The 19,149-nt window shown below is 34.4% G+C and overlaps 1 protein-coding gene across 1 annotated transcript in view; it reads left to right on the top strand.

The window, feature by feature from the left end:
- Positions 1–19,149, top strand: part of TBC1D22A (TBC1 domain family member 22A) — a 141,412-nt gene that overhangs the window by 35,178 nt on the left and 87,085 nt on the right. The window contains exon 9 of the mRNA XM_071423854.1: positions 15,532–15,641. Coding sequence (XP_071279955.1) covers positions 15,532–15,641 — 110 coding nt within the window. The remainder of the gene's footprint in view (positions 1–15,531; positions 15,642–19,149) is intronic.

Raw genomic sequence — 19,149 nt, 5'->3', positions numbered from 1 at the left:
CAGAAAATGAACACTATTGTAGCACTTGGTCATTTTATGCCAAGTAAAGAATGACAAGAAAAATGAGGCTGCTGAAGACTGGAATGGCGATTGAGATATTGTCTGCAATCTTCTTGAAATAGAGGAGCCTGAGACAAGTTGATGATCTTACAAGAACTCATGAACTGAAAACTTCAAGAAGAGAGATCTTACCATTGTAAGTATTTTTTCTTGTCATCTTAAATCCTTTTGTAGATGGCATTAAATGAAACTTCTGTTACCTAGTGTTTTTTGAATTGATACTGCTATGACTTTATGGGATAATTAATCTAGGCCCAAATCCTAGAAATGGTGTAGGATTTATTCTCAGACTACTACTTTTCCTTTGAGTGAAGAAATGTTCTTTGGTCCTGAAAATGTCTTCATCTGTCTATAACTCCCTTGTTTACTGCTTTTTCCATTCCCTCTCATATGTTATGGGAAGCCTTCCTGCCCTTATAACTGGTATGCAGTCTCACTTTTGTCTTCTGTTTGCCCCTTTCAACTGTGAATAATTGTATTTAAAGCTATTAATTTAGAGGTCTTTTTCCCCACAGTTTGAATACTGTATCAAAAATGGTTATTTTCATTGTATAATTGGAGTACAGTCTTGGAGCATTTTATCGTGGCTGTATCTGAGGTAATTCCTCAGTGTTTGTTTATAAAATACGAAAATTTGTTAGTTAAGCAGAGTTTTTTTTTTTTTTTTCAGGAGAGTTGTAATTTTTGTGGAATAAATAGATCTGTTTGGAATGTACATAAAACTGAATTTCTGAATGATGAGAAAGCAAGCCAGAGAGCAGAGAATATTAACCCACTGACTTTAGGGAACTGCTTTTCTTCATACTTACAGGGTTATAAGGTAAAATTTTCTTCAGCATGCATTGTTTCCTTTACAAGACCAAGCTGAAGCCTTGATTGCTGCTGTATATAAATTAATTTGAGATAATTTATCCTGCTGTCTAAATATTTAGACCTTTATTATTCAGTTCCACCAATTCACTAGTCCTTGCAGAATTATGAATAGGACTTGTACATCGAAGTTTTGAGGAAAGAAAGTAGAAAAGATGTAACATATTGGTAGTTATTTAGAAAAGGTGAAAATGAAGGACGACAAATTGTTTTTATAAACTAGATTAAAGAGTTATAACTGGATTAACTGGGTGCTTCTCCTTCTCCCAGGGCCTTCAAATTTCTCCATCTTCTGATTTATCAGGAGAGAAATTCTGGAAGACTTCCCAGGACTGAGGTTCAGAAATATAAGAGATTTCTTCAGTTTGAGAGAGTTGCAAAGATTTTATTTGCAATTGTAGTATGCTCTTCAACTTCTCTTTTAATTTTGGCATTAAACTTTGTAATAAACTTCTACTGTTTTCAGGCTTTTCTTTGCTTAAATAAATAAAAGGTTTTGCACAATACTGTGTTAAAATGTTTTTATTTACACATTTTTTGAAATGATTTATGAAACACAAAATGAATTTGCATAAAAGCACGGACATGAAGCATAATTTATATTTTAATGTTTTTCTGCAAGTTGTAAAAGTATTATGAAAATAAAGGTTTTTTTAAAACCCTTGTAGCATTTTAAGAAAAACTATTCAAAATAATTAAAATCACTTTTCTGTCAAATGAAAATTCCATAGCACAAGTTCCATTTAATCACACTGATTTTTTTCTCCTTAATACAAATTGCTAGTAATGTAGTTTCCATATACAAAAGTACGTTTCAGTGCTGTTTCTTAATATTTCCATAATTTTATAGTAATACTAATGACATCAGGAAAGTTGACTCAAGTTACCATAAACATGAATCATATTCCATGAAACATTCTTTGATAATTAAATGGTGTATTGTTATCTGTGTGATTTTGGTGAGCAAAGAATGAAGAAATTTTACACAGAACTGTTAAATTCCAGACTTGAAAAGCCAATTACATCTTCTGTGTAAGTCCAGAAAACATCAGAAGCATTCCTCTGAAAAAGTGGCAATACATACAAGCCACTCAGTGACCTGAATCTTTTTACTTTCCATCAGTTTTCTTTGCTGCACTCTTTGCTTTCATATATTATCGAACACTTAGTATATGTACACCTGGATATACATATATATGTGTATATATATATTTATAGCTGCAACATGGCAAAGAAGTTGTTCAGCATTATCTTAGCTGGCTTTGAGATATCCACTGTTCACCTTTTCAATTTCTAGGAATATGTTGCCCCACTCTTCCCCCTATTGCTGGGCCAGTCTGTTGTCAGTGAAGTATTTTGTACTTGCTGCAGTATGAGTAAGGTAGGCAGTATATTTGAGTTTGGTTTTACAAATTGATGACTCCTGCTTTGCACCATGGGAAAGGTCCAGAAGTAAGCAGAAACCTTTGTTGAGCCCAGACGCAGAGGACTTGGTTACTTCTGTGCTGTGAAGCAGGACTGATTTTGACTGCAGTGGGAAAGCAGTTAGAAATTTTTTCCATTAATTTAAATATTTTTGAGTTGTAGTTTTTGAAAAAAATCTAAAGTTCCTTCAGGTGAATTACCTGGAAACAAAGACAATAAAAATATAGACCTGAATTTTAGTGCTTTAACAAGCATGCTTTTGAAGCACTTGGACAGATTATACTTTTAAATTGTTAATTTGTTTTTATGTATGTCTCACTTAAGAACAAATGAATTATTCACAATCTCTGAGCAATTGTCTTTATTAATATATAATGTTGTTTTTCAGGTCTAATTGGGTAAAGAAACCTTACTATTTTACATCCCTTTATTCACTTTAAACAAGTAGGAGAATCCATGTGAAAATAACTAGTACTGAATTCTTTGAATTGTTTGTCAGCTAGCAGTGCTTGCCATGATATACTGTTCTGTCTAGGGCTGGTTCATAAAGCAAGGTAGTTGGAGGCATTCTAAACAGAACTAGGGAAAACAGGGATAGTATTAAGAGGACATCTCCTACTTAGTTTGTGAGGGGTTAGGGAATAAGGGAGCATGAAGAAGGGCAAATATGTTGGCAGAACTTGTATAATGGAGAGAACTGATTGATAGGAACCAGTGAACTATAAATTCCTATTTATCTTTTGATCCTTTTGTGCTTGAATCTTTATTTTAGTTATTTACCTAGACAAATTAATCTTCATTGTTTGGCATGACTTCTTGTAATATTACTTTTTTAGCTGCAGTGGACTCATTTTGTTGTGGGCATTTTGTTCTGGCTTAGTTATAAAACTATTACATTTAAGGAATATGTTTCAATATAGGTACAATAGTATACAAGTCCTAATGAACATAGTTAAGCTTTACACAGATACATAGTTTGTGTGTGACTTGCAAGTGGTAGAGTTTATTCCCTACTGTTTTTGCCTGGTTGCTCAACCTACTGGAAGTTTATGGTGGCATTTAGTATCAACTGTATGAGTGGATCTGTTGGCAGAAGTGCTCTCTATAGGCTTTGATAAAATGAGGTGATTTACTTTTTCAGTTAGTGGAATTTTGGCTAATTGCACCAACCTTATTTTGGCATATTTTAGAACATAGTAACCGTGAGAGAAGGTGTCAATAATGAGCAGCAGAGCAAATATCTACAAGTAACTGTATAGTATAGTTGGGTAGGGGTATATTGCTATATTGCTGCATGTGTTTTACTCATTGATGTATTTGATTCCCTGTGAGGGCTTGGGACAGTGTGGACTGGATTCTTATGTGCTGTAGAATCTTCCAGATCCCTTTTGTTCTTTCAAGAGGTCAGTGTACCCTGCTTCTTGTAGCTTCATTTCTCTATTCCTTAAACTTTACACTGGAATCACATATTTGAGTATTTCCAGATTAGGTTTAGTTGGTCAGAAAAGGGTTTGCTTGCTGTGTACTTAGATGGCACAGCTGAAGCAGGGCTTTCTGCTGTCAAAATAGGTTGCTTTGCTTTTTCTTTTCCAACCCAAACTGTGCATTCCTGTCTTCTCTTTTTGGTCTGCATTGGCTTTCCTTGGGCACAGTTAAACTGGCTGGAAACTACACCCATAATATAGTGAATTATTTAACTTTCTGCACTCATCTTGAGAATTAGAGAAGAATATGAATGCTGATGTGGGGATAGGAGCATGTCAGGGAAGAAGGGAGAAGCAAAGGTCTGTTTAGTGCTGAGATTGCTTTAGGTGTGTAATAACACATGATAAGGATTTGTGAATTATACTTTTTGCTTAGCAGGTTAGGGATCATAGACAGATATGGGATATGGCAACATGCTTTTCTATTATTTTACTTCCTTGTACTGTCTTGAATGACCTTGATTTACTATAGAAAATGCAGTTTTACAAAATCAGTGCTTCTCTCTGTTTCAGTTTTCATTTCACTGTCTAATACATGGTTAGATTTCTGAGCTAATTAGAATAGTTCATCTGAAATGTTGGATGCATTGTTCCATCCAGTAGACTTGGGCTTTGTCCCCTTCCTTTGCTTTTCATATGTAGACTTTTTGTCACATTTTCTATAATTTTACTTTTTTTTTTTTTTAAGTACATTTGTAGTTCTTAGTGATCAAAGTGTTTAAAGTCATATCATATTGATGCAATGGAAAAAATAACTCCATTGAAGTAAATCTTCATTACCTCCACTGAAAAAAAATTAATTCCTTGAAAATGTATTCAGTTAACTGCACAAACTGTAAAATGAAAAATTCTTGTCCTTATGAACTGGCATGTATTCTAGCTTGAATAAAATATGGGCTATGATAAAATATCTTCTTCAGTTTGATTACAGATTAGAGTAGTAATAGTCTTGGATACTTAAATCATCAGGATGTATTAGCTGACAAAGTAGGATGTGCCTCAGCTTCACTGTCTTTCAGGAAAAAATTAATGTAATTCAACTAAAATTGTTTTTGTGGATAATTTTAAAAAAGGCTTCTATCTATTTGCAGTGGAGTAAGCCTAATTAAAGTTAGAATTCTCTGGCTGTTGTTAATAATAGCTGTCAGAAGTGAAGAAGAGACAGGATTATATCAAGTATATCCAACTGCTTAATTGCCTGTTATTTTTAGCTTTCTATGTGAGGGAAACTCAGTATTTTGAGTAATGATATTAATTGCTCATAGTCTCTTATGAGTGTCTGTTTAAAACAAGGAGGAAAAAAACCCAACCTCCCTTAACACCTGAAATTTTAAGGTCTATTAGTCTTTCAAATTTGTTAATTTTTTAAGTGATCTTCAAAGAAAGGACAATCTATATAACTTTTGTTCAGAATAGCATCTGCATTTGAAGTTGCTGTGCTCCAAGTCTGAAACCTGTCACTTTACCCTAGGTAAATAAATGTTTCAAAAGAGACTCATACCTAATTATCATATTTTCACTGAAAGTGTAGCAACAGTTGGTGCATTTTTGATCTGTGTTTGACTTACAAGCTTTAAAAAAATGTATCTAAATTGATTGAGAAAGGTTGGCTGTGGAGAACAGCTTAAAGAAGAAGCAAAAACTTTCTCAAAGATTAAAATCAGTGTTGGACAGAGGATTTTTCAGACCTAATGATTTTTGATGGCTGGTAGTAATACCTTCAGTGTACCATGGTTTAAATGAAATATTCTTTTCTTAAAAATGTATATGACTGGCTGTCCTGTGAAGTAGGGAATTAAATGAAAATTTTTAATCTTTGGTGGCATAAGATAGGAATGGAAAAATTGGCAATTGCCATTTCATAAAAATGGTTTTGACTACATCTGTAGGTGTGAGATTACAATCATCTTCCTACTCTTCCTAACATTACAAAGTTTTCTTATTAATGTTAGAGCAAAAATAATTGGATTATATTTCCTTAAATGTACAACTTCTTGTTATTTGTTGTACTGCTCTCCCCATTCTTGCAAGTGGAGGCATCTGCAGGTGGAATTTAGTGTTTTGGTTTATTTTAATTTGTTTGTTTGTTTTAAATATTTATTGCCTGCTTCCATGTCATACCAAAGAAGTGTGTCTTGAGAATACTGATCAGCATATTATGGTGTATGGCCCACCCTCCATTTATTTTTTGTGGTAAAGCTGTGATTTAAAGTGAATACTTTTTTGAAAAGTAACTGGGAGTTCAAGCCTTTGTGAAGCCCATCTTTTAGATGACTTTCATAGTTTTTACACTTCAGAGGAAAAGCCAAGTAGGAACTTGAAAGTTACTAATAAAAATTTCTTCAATCATATCAGTGCCTAGAAGTCTATCAAAGAGGCAAAAAGTCTGAAAGAGATCTGATGGAACCTATAAAACACCACCTCATAGCAGGAGATTGTGTGGATTTTTTGCTTAGATATTTCTTGTGAGGAAACTTTCCAAATCCTGTCTTATGGGCAAAATAAGAGGTGTTCATTTCAATCTTTGCTACAAGAGATGTATAGAAGAAATCTCTGAATTAATAAAAAAAATTTCTTAGGTCAAAAGGGACTACTCAAACTTCTGTCATAAGTAATCAGAAAAAATAAGTCAGGTCTAGACTAACTATTGATTTGAAGTGTTTGATGTTTTCAGCTAACTCAGATTTGTCTTTTAAATCACGTTTTTGTATCATTCAAGTTTGCTTTTTTTTCTTCTCTGATGTATACTAAAAAGAACTTGAGAAAAAAGATTTTTAGTTCCCCATGTATATATTAAAACAAATCTGTCAATGAAAGTCCTCTTTTACTGCATAGGATGATGTGGGTTTAAATTACCTGCTTTTAAAGTTTGTTTTGCATTTATATGTGTGTTTCTAAATTTTCAAATGTATCTGTCTAAAGAAGATGTACTATTTCATGATGCTTAGTGCACACTCCCAGTATTTTAAAAATGAAATTAATTTTATAAAATTAATGCTAATGTAAAAAACAGCATTTTCCAAGTTTGAAATACATTTTTTGATTTATATTGTCTAATTTTTGAAGGCAATTAAACTAATAGACTCATACTATGAGAAAGTAATGAGACATTAGTGAAGGCTGTTCTGTTTGAAACTACAGACTGGAAATGTTGGGTCATGGGAATAAATAGAAAAAAAAATCTTGAATACTGGTAGAAGCAGTAAACTAAAATTGAAGAGAAGCCAAAAAATTTCTTCAGGTATAAAAATGGAAGAATTGTGAAGAAGAGAGTTAATTGCAATAAATATAGCTATGAGAGAGACATGTATTCCAAAGGAAGCAGCATATTTTAGTTTTGGCTTCTGCATTCCTATTTCTCCTCTCCCCATGGTCTCCATATAGTTATAATTAGTGATCATCTCTTTTCACTGAAGCGGCACAGAAGTGCTTATACTTCCAGATCTAAGACTTCTCAAGAATGCTTTCCAACAGACTGGGAAATTACTTTAATGGCTTTTATGCCATTAAAAGTGGCTTTTGACATCCAAATATCACAGTTTTGTGTGTTTATTATGAAGTAACTTGTGGGAAGAAAAGCTAAAAGAGAAAGAGCAATGCTTAAGCAATGACAACATGCTTTACAAATGCCAGAAGTGTAACATTCCAATCCTGTTGCAGAGATCAGTAGTAGCTGAAGATCTAAGAAAAGATTTTCAAATTCGGTGGATCAGTGCTTTAAAAAGAATTGTAAGAATTTTTTTTGTCTTATTTTCAATGAGACACATGGTTAGTTAATAATTTATAGTTGTCAAACCAATACAGATAAATCTGACAGAAGTTTTTGTGCTGAAACTTGAATTTGAGTTGGCTTTGCTTGTAATTTGAATGCAAACTTTTTAATCATAGTAATTAAGTCATTGGGTTTTTCATTAGCATGGGGATATTTTGCTGGTTTCTTATTTGAGAAATATGATATTTTAAATTTTTACTTTAAGCTGTGGAAAAAAAAAATTAAAGCAGAAGTGAAAAATTATGTACTTGAGCACAATAACGAAAAAAGGGAAAAAAGTTTTCTTGCAAAACAGTTTTTCTTCTGTAGGCTTTCATTGCATTATTTCATAGAAGCAGAAAGTACTTTATGCTTTTATAGGACATTCGCTTTGACAAATCCCACTACTTAAAAAAATTGGCTTATCAATTGTGTTCTCATCAAAAGCATTTGTGAATTCATTTATGTGTTCCATCTTTAGTTAATTATGACATTGAAATTTACTGTGGTATATAACTGAAATTTAAGGACAACTACCTTTCTTACAATAACATTGTTGAAGAAAATTTGAGATCATACTATTATTTTTGAACAGACAGAGCAGGCTTCTTTTTTCCTAGAGGTTTGATTATTTCTTTATCTTGACAATAAATACCTATACAATTGGTAAGAATATGTTTGAAATTTATGAAAAGTGCAAGCCTTGTGGCTTTTTTGCCTCAGAAGCATATGTAGCAGTTTCATTAGGAAAGTGTAAGTCACAGCAAATTAAGGTAGTTAAGGAATGCATTCAGCAATTAAGCAATGGAAGGAATAGTTTTTCCTGCAGAGTGCATTCTCCTCAAATATGCTTCTTCAAATTCAGTATCTGCAGTTTGTGCTAAAAAGCAGAAATAATGGATGTCACTTAATTTCTTTTGTAAATAAGGCAAGAAATCCATTAGGTGGATTTCTTATTAGCTGTGAATGATGTGGGAGATTACAAAACATGGAAACATGTAATTTTGGTTAAGAAAATTGATATATATCCAATTGAAAATTGGATATTGAACAGTGTGGGTTGCAGGAAACTGCCACAGTCATAGACGCGTGGGGATGTTGTCACTGAGGGACAGTTGTTTGCTCTGCCATCCATTTTTCTTTGAGAACTTATTTTGTTATGCCATTCAAATGACATTAATGGGTTAAAATAAAAATTGCTTCATGGGTGAGTGGAGTTATACTTACACAGAGTTATGGTTACGTGTAAATGGTTGATGAGCTTATGTGGCAGTGGCAAATTTTTCAGTCTTCAGTCACAGAAAAAATTATATTTCTGAGTTTTTATATTCACGTACAAGTTCTTGGATAATTTGTATTGATTTTATATTTACCCAAGTAGAGTTGAACCTTTGAGCTTTTTAAGTTATCCAGGAAGTGTAGTAAACATATTGCTGTTTATGAAATTGTTCAAATGAGTTCTCTTTGCCAGCCCTCTATTATTAAGTAATTACATGCAATACAAATTTTTTTTCTGATTTTTCTTTTTTTTTTGGGAAATATTTTCAGTAAAGAAGTATTAATTTTCCATACTTTTAAAGTTCACCCTTGTATGTGCAGATACATATACTGGTTTCTTTATCTTTTATATACATTGTAGCTTTTAGTACAATTGATTTTTTTCAATCTCCAATAAATAGTTCTTTTTCAAAACTACATTAATTTATGGATTCTCTTTGAAGGCTTTTCCAGTGCTAGGGTGATAGTTCTGAAATAAGTCACTAATCAATCCCATACCTGAACACAGGGAAGGCCTGTATTCCTGAGATTTGCTTTAAACTTTTTTGACCATGCTACAGTTTGCTCTTGTCCCACACTTGGGGTTTTGTCTCTTGTGTGTTTGTGGATATGTGTGTTGATGCTTTAAAAAATTAAATGACAAAGCACAAACTAGTTAATTAAAAATGCAATGTGGGAAACATGTTCAACCTTTAATCTTTCATTTCCTATTCTCCAAGCACCTTTTGGACTTCCCTGAGAATTCCCTTATGTGGCATTCTAAGAAAATACTCATCAGCATCCTGTGCTCACCATGCATACTGGTTGCTAATTATGAGTCCCTTAATTTGGTGTCACATGCCCAGCTTCTCCCTGGCAGGCTGTTTTGGTTGACAATAGCAAAGCTTTTGAAGTGAGTACTGTGAGAAAAATTTGTTCATTGTTGGTGAAATCCATTTTTAAGAAGAGCTGCCATCTTACAAGGTTTGAAGGCTTCTGTTTCATAATAATGTCATGCCCAAGGATGTGTCTTAGACTCTACTAATTTCAAACTGCACTTACTGGCTGATTTCTCACCTGTGTCGAAGAGGTTGTCAGTCCTGTATTTGGCATTATGCAAGTTCTGTGAGTCAAAGACATGTTGGCACCACCAGTTTTACTTAATTCTCCTTTGTACCCTGTTTTGGTCATAGAGCTCTTAATCTTCCTCCTGTCTGACTCATGAAGCAGTAATCTCAGCCTGCAGCCTATGAGGAACTCATGTCTTTTGTTTAATTTGCAACATGACCTGAGAGTTTCCATTTTTTAAATAAATTTACCATCCTTAAAAACAGGTCTTTTTTTGTGTCTATATGTGCAGTGGGTTATGAATATTAAATAAAGGCAAATTCTGTTTTATTTAGTGTGGAGGAAAAAAAAATAGTTAAAATCTAGCCAAGACAAAACCTGAGTAGGAAAGATCTTACTGGCAAGCAATGTAGGCCCACTAAAGGAAGTCTCTGAATGATTTACTGATTACTTTCATACAGAATCTGGAATTAAAGGAAGAGTATGTGAAGTATCTAGTCTTTTGTGACAGAGCAAATTGAGAGTACCTCCAGGGTCATACATTAATTTTGATGAGCACAGATGTCCAGTCCATGTAATCAAGTTTACAGTGTTTTTGGACAGGATGATTTACCTTGCTCACCAGGTCACACAGGATTATGACAGTTGCCATGTGCAGCAAATTATTTAGAGAATTCATATGAATAGAATATAATGATTAGTGTTTGAAACACTATTCTTACATGGATGCATACAGATATTTATCTTGCTTCCTATTGCATTTGAAGGATATTGTGGAAGATCAACTGAAAACAAATGTAAGATTATTAACAATATTAAAATAGACAAGTTGTCAATATATCATGTATGTGAGAACATGACTGTTTATAGGGGAATATTTGAAATGCAGTAAGGTCATGTTTACCTAAGCCTGGACTGATGAGATGATTGAGGTTTTTTTAAAATTTTACCTTTGTGACTGCAGTACCACAAAGAAAAGGGAAGGTTTTACTTTGGTGATTCATCCTTAACAGCTTAAGAGCTATTTCTATCAAGATTATTATGTAACTAGGACTTTTTCAATGGGAGATATTGATATGGTAATATACATATTTAATCAGGCAATTGTTACTGAAAGAATTTACATTTAAATGCTCTATTATGTCCTGATCTTCTTAGAAACCATTGCCTTAGTGCAACAGTGACTGGAGAGGTGTTTCATAAGGCTTTTTGAATACTGAGTTTGGAGTGGAATATGTAAAATCTAGCTGTGGAAATATTACTGTGCACCTCTGCGTGCAATCGTGTGTATGATTTTTTTTATACTTGCATACTTGGGTGGTAACCTTTATGTTAGATCTGCCTGGAGATGTAACACCTGAAATAGATTGCAGCACAGTAAGCTTGATACAGAGAAGCACCTGTGCATCTGTGGTCAGAATGGTTTCCTTGCACTGCTGCCAAGGACATGTAATTTGGACTCCAGGTATATGGTAATGCTTTTTCTACATTTACACAGAATAGTGCTAAAAAAATCCCCAATTTTAAATTGTTCAGCTCATTAACTGATCTAATGTTTTTATGTATTATTTCGTATATTGAGTGTTTGTAATGAGCAATCATAATTTATTGGGGATATTGCAGTCTGTTTTGGGCTTCAGCACAAAGTCTTTTTTACCCTGCCATCCATTTTATCCCCTACCTTGCACTCCAGTGAATTCATCTGAGTTTTGCTGATTCTGAGTGTTGAGAAACAATTTCAAGATAAACTACAGTTAAAACATTTGTAACACAATTAAATGTTTGTTTCATTAAAAAAATACTTTGAGAGAATGTGTGCTTTATTTAAAGGAGGTATCTTTTATAGGAAGTCGCTTGGTGTAATAATGTATGAAAACTATCAAGTTACAATAATTTTTTTCACACTTTATAAAGATTGTGTTTTGGTGTCAGTAGCAGGTTTAGGAGAGTTCTGAATGCAAACTACCTTTTTGTTGGTTGCATGTGTTTTTACCCCTGATCTGTACTGAAAAGGTAAAATTCCAGCACTCTTTAGAAGAATTCTCTTACAGCTAAAAGACAAAGATCAGTTGTGAACTTAATTTTAGCATTCTGTACAACTTCAATCAAAATCATCCATTAGGCTTAATCTTGAATTAAAACCTACTTTTAATTGAGGCAAGCTGTTTAGCATGTTTACTTTCTGCTGTCATTGGGAAACTAAATCTGTAAGTGGCTGTAAGCAGTATTTTTTAAAATTTTGATTTTATCCTTATGTCTCTGCTTTTGTGAGTGGATCCAGTTAGAACTGTTTAGAAAAAGTTAGTCTTCCTGCAGGGTGGGAATTTTTGGAAGCATACCCTGGGAGTGAGTAAAGAAGAGCTAATCCCATGCTTACAGCAATGCAGTATTCAGATCAGCATGTCACAGACTCCATGCTACAGCAGTTCTCCTCCAGGCCACCAGGCATTTTCCTGTCTTTTACACTTGTATAGATAACATGATAAAGATCTCCACAGGAAACTGTATGACTTCATAATTGGGAAGTTTTAGGCAGTGAACTTTTCTCCCACACATATTGCACACACTGGCCTGCTATTTCTATCCACATTCTTTTATTCATTCTTTATGTTACTGTCCATTCAGATTTCAGTAATTGAAAATAAATTTAAATTTATTTAAAACCAGAAATTGCAATTATGTTCTCAAGCACAAATAGTATCTTAGGTACTTTTGGGATGGTTATGTTGTTATTTTTGCTTCTGTTTATTCTGAAATCTCTTGTGGTCTTTCTTTCAAAACTTTTCTAGTGCGTTTATTTCTTCATCCAAATAAGAAAAAAAAAAGAGAGAGAGAGTTACTGCTTTTACCCTTAAAGCTTCAGGGAAAAAGAAGCATTTTGCACTATGTGCATACCCAAATAAATGAATAAATGCTTAATATGTAGATTATGATTTTCCATAGCATTCTGCCAATCAAATGTTCCTTAATTGGAGCTTGTCAAAAGGGATGGCCTTTTAAAATTTCATTTGTACTTTGGAAAAGGGTCCTTTGGATACTCAGTGTCAGTTTTGAACTTCCTCAGTAAAGTGTAGCAAGGTAGGGTGTATTGGTGCAGCAGAAACCATTGACATCACTGAGCACTTCCTTGTTTGAGACTTTGCTTTTGGGATGCTGTGCCATCTTTATTAGAAGAGTTCTTGGGTGCTTCCACAGTGCTTCTCCTTGTTCATCATAGACCACATTTAAATAATAAAATACCAGTTAATATAACATATCCAAAAATATACATCTTAGCTGATTTAATGAAACTGTATTGTATTATAGCTCCAAGTAATTAGATTTATTTGTTGAAATACTCGGTTGCAGAATTTTAAGCCAAAGCTTGACACAGTTGCTTTACACAGGGTACTGTATTGTACTGTAGGGTATGGTATTGTACTGCTAGGGTACAATAGAAATACAACTGAGTTGTCTGAAACACTTAATTAGATTTTTTTAATTTCAAAACTTCATTATCTGACTTTAGAAGAGATGACTTAGTGTGATGAATTGGAAGCACACTGGGATTGAAAATTCGTCTAGAAGTAGCTTATATATTTAAAGAATATACAAAAGATACTGAATAATTATTTTGTCTTTAAGAGGGTTATGGAAAAGATCAGTCTCTTTAAGCCACAGAAAGCAAAATTTTCTTGGATAGCTCTTAAGAGGGGAGACAAAACAAGACAGCTGGACAAGTACTTCATAAAACTGCTTTTTTAATGTCTATAATGGCTGAGCATGTGGTTCTGTGACATTATAATTGGGGACTGCTGATTCTTTCAGTGAAAAGATTCCTAAAAGCCATCTATATCTTATCTATATCCTTTTCTAGGTTGTTGTTCCCTGTGGAATAATGAGAATTTTACTTAGAGTAGTAAATTTGTGTCAGAGAACCTGTGTTCTTTTCAGAAAGGCCTGTCCTGACTTCCTCTTTGTGCTTGGGGAACATACCTCTGATGAACAGTAATTGGAGCCATTGAAAGATATTTCTTAAAAGCTATAGTGTATTTTCTGGGGGTAATAAAAATTGGTCATTCTAATTTGATAATTCATCTTTATTAGAACAATAATAATCTGGTTTTTCCAAAATACTAATGCTGGAGTGTTGTTGCTGTACAGGTTGCATCATTTAGCCTACCTACAAACTGCCCTGGTTTTCTTACAACTTGCAGGTAGTTCAGTCACAGGACAGCAGATCTATTGGTGGGTGTTTAAAGCTTTTTTTCAGCTTAGTTTAGACTTCCACAGTTTAAAGGTCTGCATTCTGAGGCAATCCTTTTAAAAGCAAATTATACCTAATACTGAGAAACAAGATTTTTAAAAAAATGTGATTCATCTGATTTATTTATCTTTCTAGTTTAGAACAAGTCAGGTAGTACTCTGTCACTTCTTGGTGTTCTTTGTTGGCTGTGAAGGGAGGTGAAGATGCCCACCTCTGATGTTTATATGGATCTTCAGCTTTTTTGTTGGTTTAAAACCTGATGTGAGAATATAGTGCAAAATGATTTTGATAGATTTTGAAAGAGAGAGACAAAAATGAGGTAAGATAAGAAAGATGAGAAAGAGAACATAACAGTCTTTTTCATTTGTTATCTTTTCATACCCATGTGTGTTGTGCTATGGCTTATAGCTGCCTTTTCTTTCAGAAATGTGATACCAGTGTCATGAAAAGGAAAGCTGCTCCAAGGCAGAAAATTTGCAAAGGAGCACGTTGTCAAAGTAGTTGTAATCTCATTCTTTCAGCAAATGTTTGGTGGAGGAGGGCCTGAAGACTTCATTCAAAGGGAAGACACTTCAGTATATGTTTGTGTTTTATATAAATATGAGGAACTCTGTACATTTACTGTTGTTTTTCTGTAGACACAGTGAGGCAGAGTGAGAATGGGTTGCTTCTTTTTTTGCCATTTGAAATATTAAACTGAAAGTTATAAATATTAACTAGATTTTTTTTTACAGTGGGGCACTGATTTATGAAAATATAATAAACTGTATAAGTGTAAGACTTTTTTGTGAGTTAATATGTGTAAGATGTACTGAAGTTTTGTTTCATGCTGTAGTGGATACATCAATAATTTTCTTTTCTATTTGGAAGGATTTTTCTTTTCTAAATTCAAGCTGTAGTCTGCTTTTTTACATAAAGTTCAGTGCTTTTCTGAGAAGTATTTTTCAGGGCTTTTTCTTCTGTGAAGACTGGCAACATACTTGCACATTCTGTGCATGGTGCAAATATAGTCATCTTCTTCAGGGATTGCTCATATATAGCTTGAGGGCTCTCAAAGTGCTTCTGATCCTCTTTCAGGTGTGAAATGTTTAGAATAAAGTGATTTATTATGTATTAATTCTGGTTAACCAGGCATGATTTGAGATTTTCACAGTCTGCAAGAAATTAAGTATTTATTAACATTTAAAGCCATTAGACGACACAGTTAAGCAATAAATGATTCATTTAGGCCCCGTTAAAGAAAACGTGCATTGGTTTCTGACTCAAAGATAAGTGGTGGCTGTCTTTGTTTTCAATTCTTTTCCTCATTCTTGCTTTATTTATTCTGTGCACTTCATTGACTTGTCTTTCTCTTTCTTTTCCTGAAACAGAAGAAGAAGAAGTGGAAAATTTTGATGTTTCCAGTCTGCCTGAAGAAGTGCTGCAGAACATAGAAGCTGACAGCTACTGGTGCATGAGCAAGTTGCTTGATGGCATTCAGGTAAATTGATTTTTCCTGTCTGTAAGTACTGGAGTTAACTGATTAATGTCATGGCTTTGAACTACTTTAAGGCTGAAAAAGAGTACATGTATGAAAAACAGGGGTTTTCTGATTTTCCCATTGGAGAGTTTGGCATAGAAAAGAAAGAAGGGAAATGGAAAAAAAAAAAACCTGTTCAACTTCTCTTAATCAAAATGTCTGCAGGTTTCATTGTGTGTGATGTTCTAGAGCAGAACAGAAACTTCCAGCTCTAGATGCATGTTTTGCAAATCTGTTACCAAGCATGAAGAATAGTTGCTCAGAATCTCACTAAGGTGGTAAAAACCTGGCTTATTTATTCATTTTTCAGTTGTTAATATAGCAACCTATAAGTGATTACTGTCTTAATAGTTCCTTAAATTATCTTCATATTTTAAAACTTGGTACTTATGCTACTTCACTGAGAGTTTGATTTTTTTCTATGTGGAAAAGCTATAAATGAAGGCACAATTTTTCTGTTACAGGCAGCAAGTTGGAGTCTAATAATGGTAGATTTTTGTGTAAATGTTCATGGGCTTAAAAGTTTATGAAGATTAGAAGTATCTACAACATTCTTTCCTGTGATGTATTTTAATATGAATGTTTCATTGGCTAAGGTGCATTGTGAATTGAACCTTGTAACAGAGTTCATTTTTGACAAAATGGTTCTAGGATTGAGTCAGCAACAAAAGGCTTTAACTTTTTTGAAGGTGTTTTAAGTGTATTTTTCCTGGTTAAAGCTCAGTGTTTTGTGTAGCATTTTTGAAATGCACAGTCATTTTCCTACATCAATTCCTGTAACAAATGCTGGTTTGCTTATTTCAATGTCTCAGACCTCCTAAATTTTAAACTATTTGACCACATAGCAAAATTATGTGAAAAGTTATCAAGAAAAAAGTGAGAGCTTGAAATCTACTGGGAAGGAAGAAAGCCAGGTAAAGAAATGCAAACTCCTCCAACTGTTTTACCTGCTTCTGGAACATCACTGTCACTAGCCTGTTGCTTTATTTTTTTTTTGGAAAGGAAGTTCACAGATTAGGCAATTTCTCCTTAAAATTCTGTTTTCATACAAAACTATCAGGTACTGAGAAGCAAAATACGGAAACCAATTGCAATGGAATTAAACTGCATCAATGAAAATTTAAGCTGTTATATAAATGGAATAGTGTTAGATGTATTAAAGGATGGACTCATCCATCAAAAGAAGGCTTGAAAGATTATGCTAGTGGTGTGACTAATGATGTTACAGTTAATTCAGTGCAACTGCAGTGCTGCTGAAATAAAAGGGTTTCTTGTTTTCCTTCTCCCATTCTCCTGCTTTGTTTCCTTTCTGTGATGATAACACTTTACTTAGTAGATAAAACAGTCATGTAGTTGCAGGTAGGGTTGGTTGGAAGAAATAACCCTGCAGAGAAGGACTTGGGATGCTGGTGGACAGGACTGGCAGTGTGCACTTGCAGCCCAGAAAGCCAGCTGTGTCCTGGGCTGCATGCAAGGCAGGTGGGCAGCAAGGTGAGGGAAGGGATTTTGCCCTGCTGCCCTGTCCTTGTGAGCACCCACCTGCAGTGCTGCAGCCATTTCAGGGACCCCCAGCACAGCCAGACATGGAGCTCTGGAGTGGGTCCAGAGAAGGGCCATGAAGGTGATCAGAGGGCTGGAGCATCTCTCCCATGAGGAAAAGGCTGAGAATATTGAGGTTTTTGAGCCTGGAGAAGAAAAGGCTCTGGGGAGATGTTACTGTAACCTTTCCGTACTTAAAGGGGGCTTTTAATAAAGCTGGAGAGAGACTTTTTGCCAGGGCTTGTAGTGATAGGACAAGGGGCAACATTTCAAACAGAAGAGATTTATATTGGGCATAATGGGTGCATTTTCTGTGATGAGGGACCTCAAAGATGTTGTGGATGTTCTCTTCCTGCAAGTGTTCAAGGTCAGAACTGATATGGCCTTAAACAGTGTGATTGAGCTGAAGCTGTCCCTGCCCACAGCAGGTTTGGACTAGATGATCTTTAAAGATTCCCAGAGGATTCATTGTGTGATGCTATAGTTCTGGCTGACTTGCATGCTGGACACACAATCATTTTTCTCTGAAAATATGGCATAGAAGACTCCTATGTGAAGTATGCAATGATTTTGCCTGAGATGTCTGAATAAACTGTACAGGGATATGTGACATGTAACTGCAATCAAAGAATCTCTGCAGAGTGTTTCCATTAATTTATTTGTCAATATAAATTTCCATTTCATGTTGCCCTATCAGTATTGGGTAAGTTTAAAGAGTGCACTTTGATAACTGTTAGGGTCATCTTGTGAAATTTTTGCCTATTATGGACTAGGTACATTTTTTGTGTGTTTTGTCTTTTCAGTGCAGAAGGGTGTAATGGAAGAATGATTGTATGATTGTATTTGTACCCCTTTATTATTCTTAACAGAAAACTCATTTATTTTTCCAAACCACCCAGATGGTCTCATTTTCTTGATTCTAGAGTTGTCAAAGGTGTTATTAAGACATATGCATTTCTTGTTGGAGTTTTACCACACATAGTATCTATTATTTCTTCATTCATCACTCATCTACCTCCCTCGCTTACGTGTCTAATGTGACTGTGTATTTTTAATATAAGAAAACATCTTTGAGCCACAGAGACCTGTGCAATAGAACAAGACCCAAGAACAGGGGTTGGCATTGGGCAGCAGGACTGACTGCTGCACTTCCTGACATGCATATAGTTCTCAGCTAAGAGAATAAGTAAAAACTTGTTCAAATCATCTGTCACTTTAGCAGATTCCTCTGTGCTGTTTTTTTGTCCTATGCTTTTGGCCCCAGCTGGAGTTTGCAGAACTTTTCCAGCAGTTAATGTTTAATCTTGCATGATAATTTAATTTATTTTTTGTTCTTAGATTACTTTGCATTTTCTTTTTCTGTTGGTTGTCTCTAAGTTTAGACTTCTAAGAGACTGCACGTGTATCATATCTTAGTTTGATTACAGTTTTAAAAATTGATCTAACAAATACTAGGAGTTTTTAAATATAAATATCATTTAATCTTGAAATCTGTAGCTATCTTATAGCACTCAGTTTTGAATGATAATGTATGTAATGGTTTTCCTTTTCAGCGCCTCCTGAGTCTGTGCTCTGAATTTTTTTTTAGTTTTTGTCCCAGAAAGACTATGCCTCACTGCAATTGCTTTTTATTTATTTCAGGAGTACAAATGAGATATTCTGAAATCATAAGAAAATAGGATAATTCTGTGCAATATAGGACCAGCTCTGAGGTCAGACTGACTTTCTCAAGGCTTTGTCCAGCTGGGTCTTGAACCCTCCAAGGACAGAGACTTCACAGTCTCTGGGGGTTAACCTATTCCAGTGCTTCCTCATCCTTATGTTGAAGGTTCTCCCAAATAGGCAGATGGAATATTTTTTGTTTATGCTGCTTATCTCTTATCTTCCCACTGGGCACCACTATGGAAAATGGAGATTTGTTGTCTTGATA

The sequence above is a fragment of the Agelaius tricolor genome, unplaced genomic scaffold (genome assembly GCF_023055355.1).
Source record: "Agelaius tricolor isolate 1412-34295 unplaced genomic scaffold, bAgeTri1.0.p SCAF_3, whole genome shotgun sequence".
Lineage (NCBI taxonomy): Eukaryota > Metazoa > Chordata > Aves > Passeriformes > Icteridae > Agelaius > Agelaius tricolor.
This window is presented reverse-complemented; position numbering and strand designations above follow the sequence as displayed.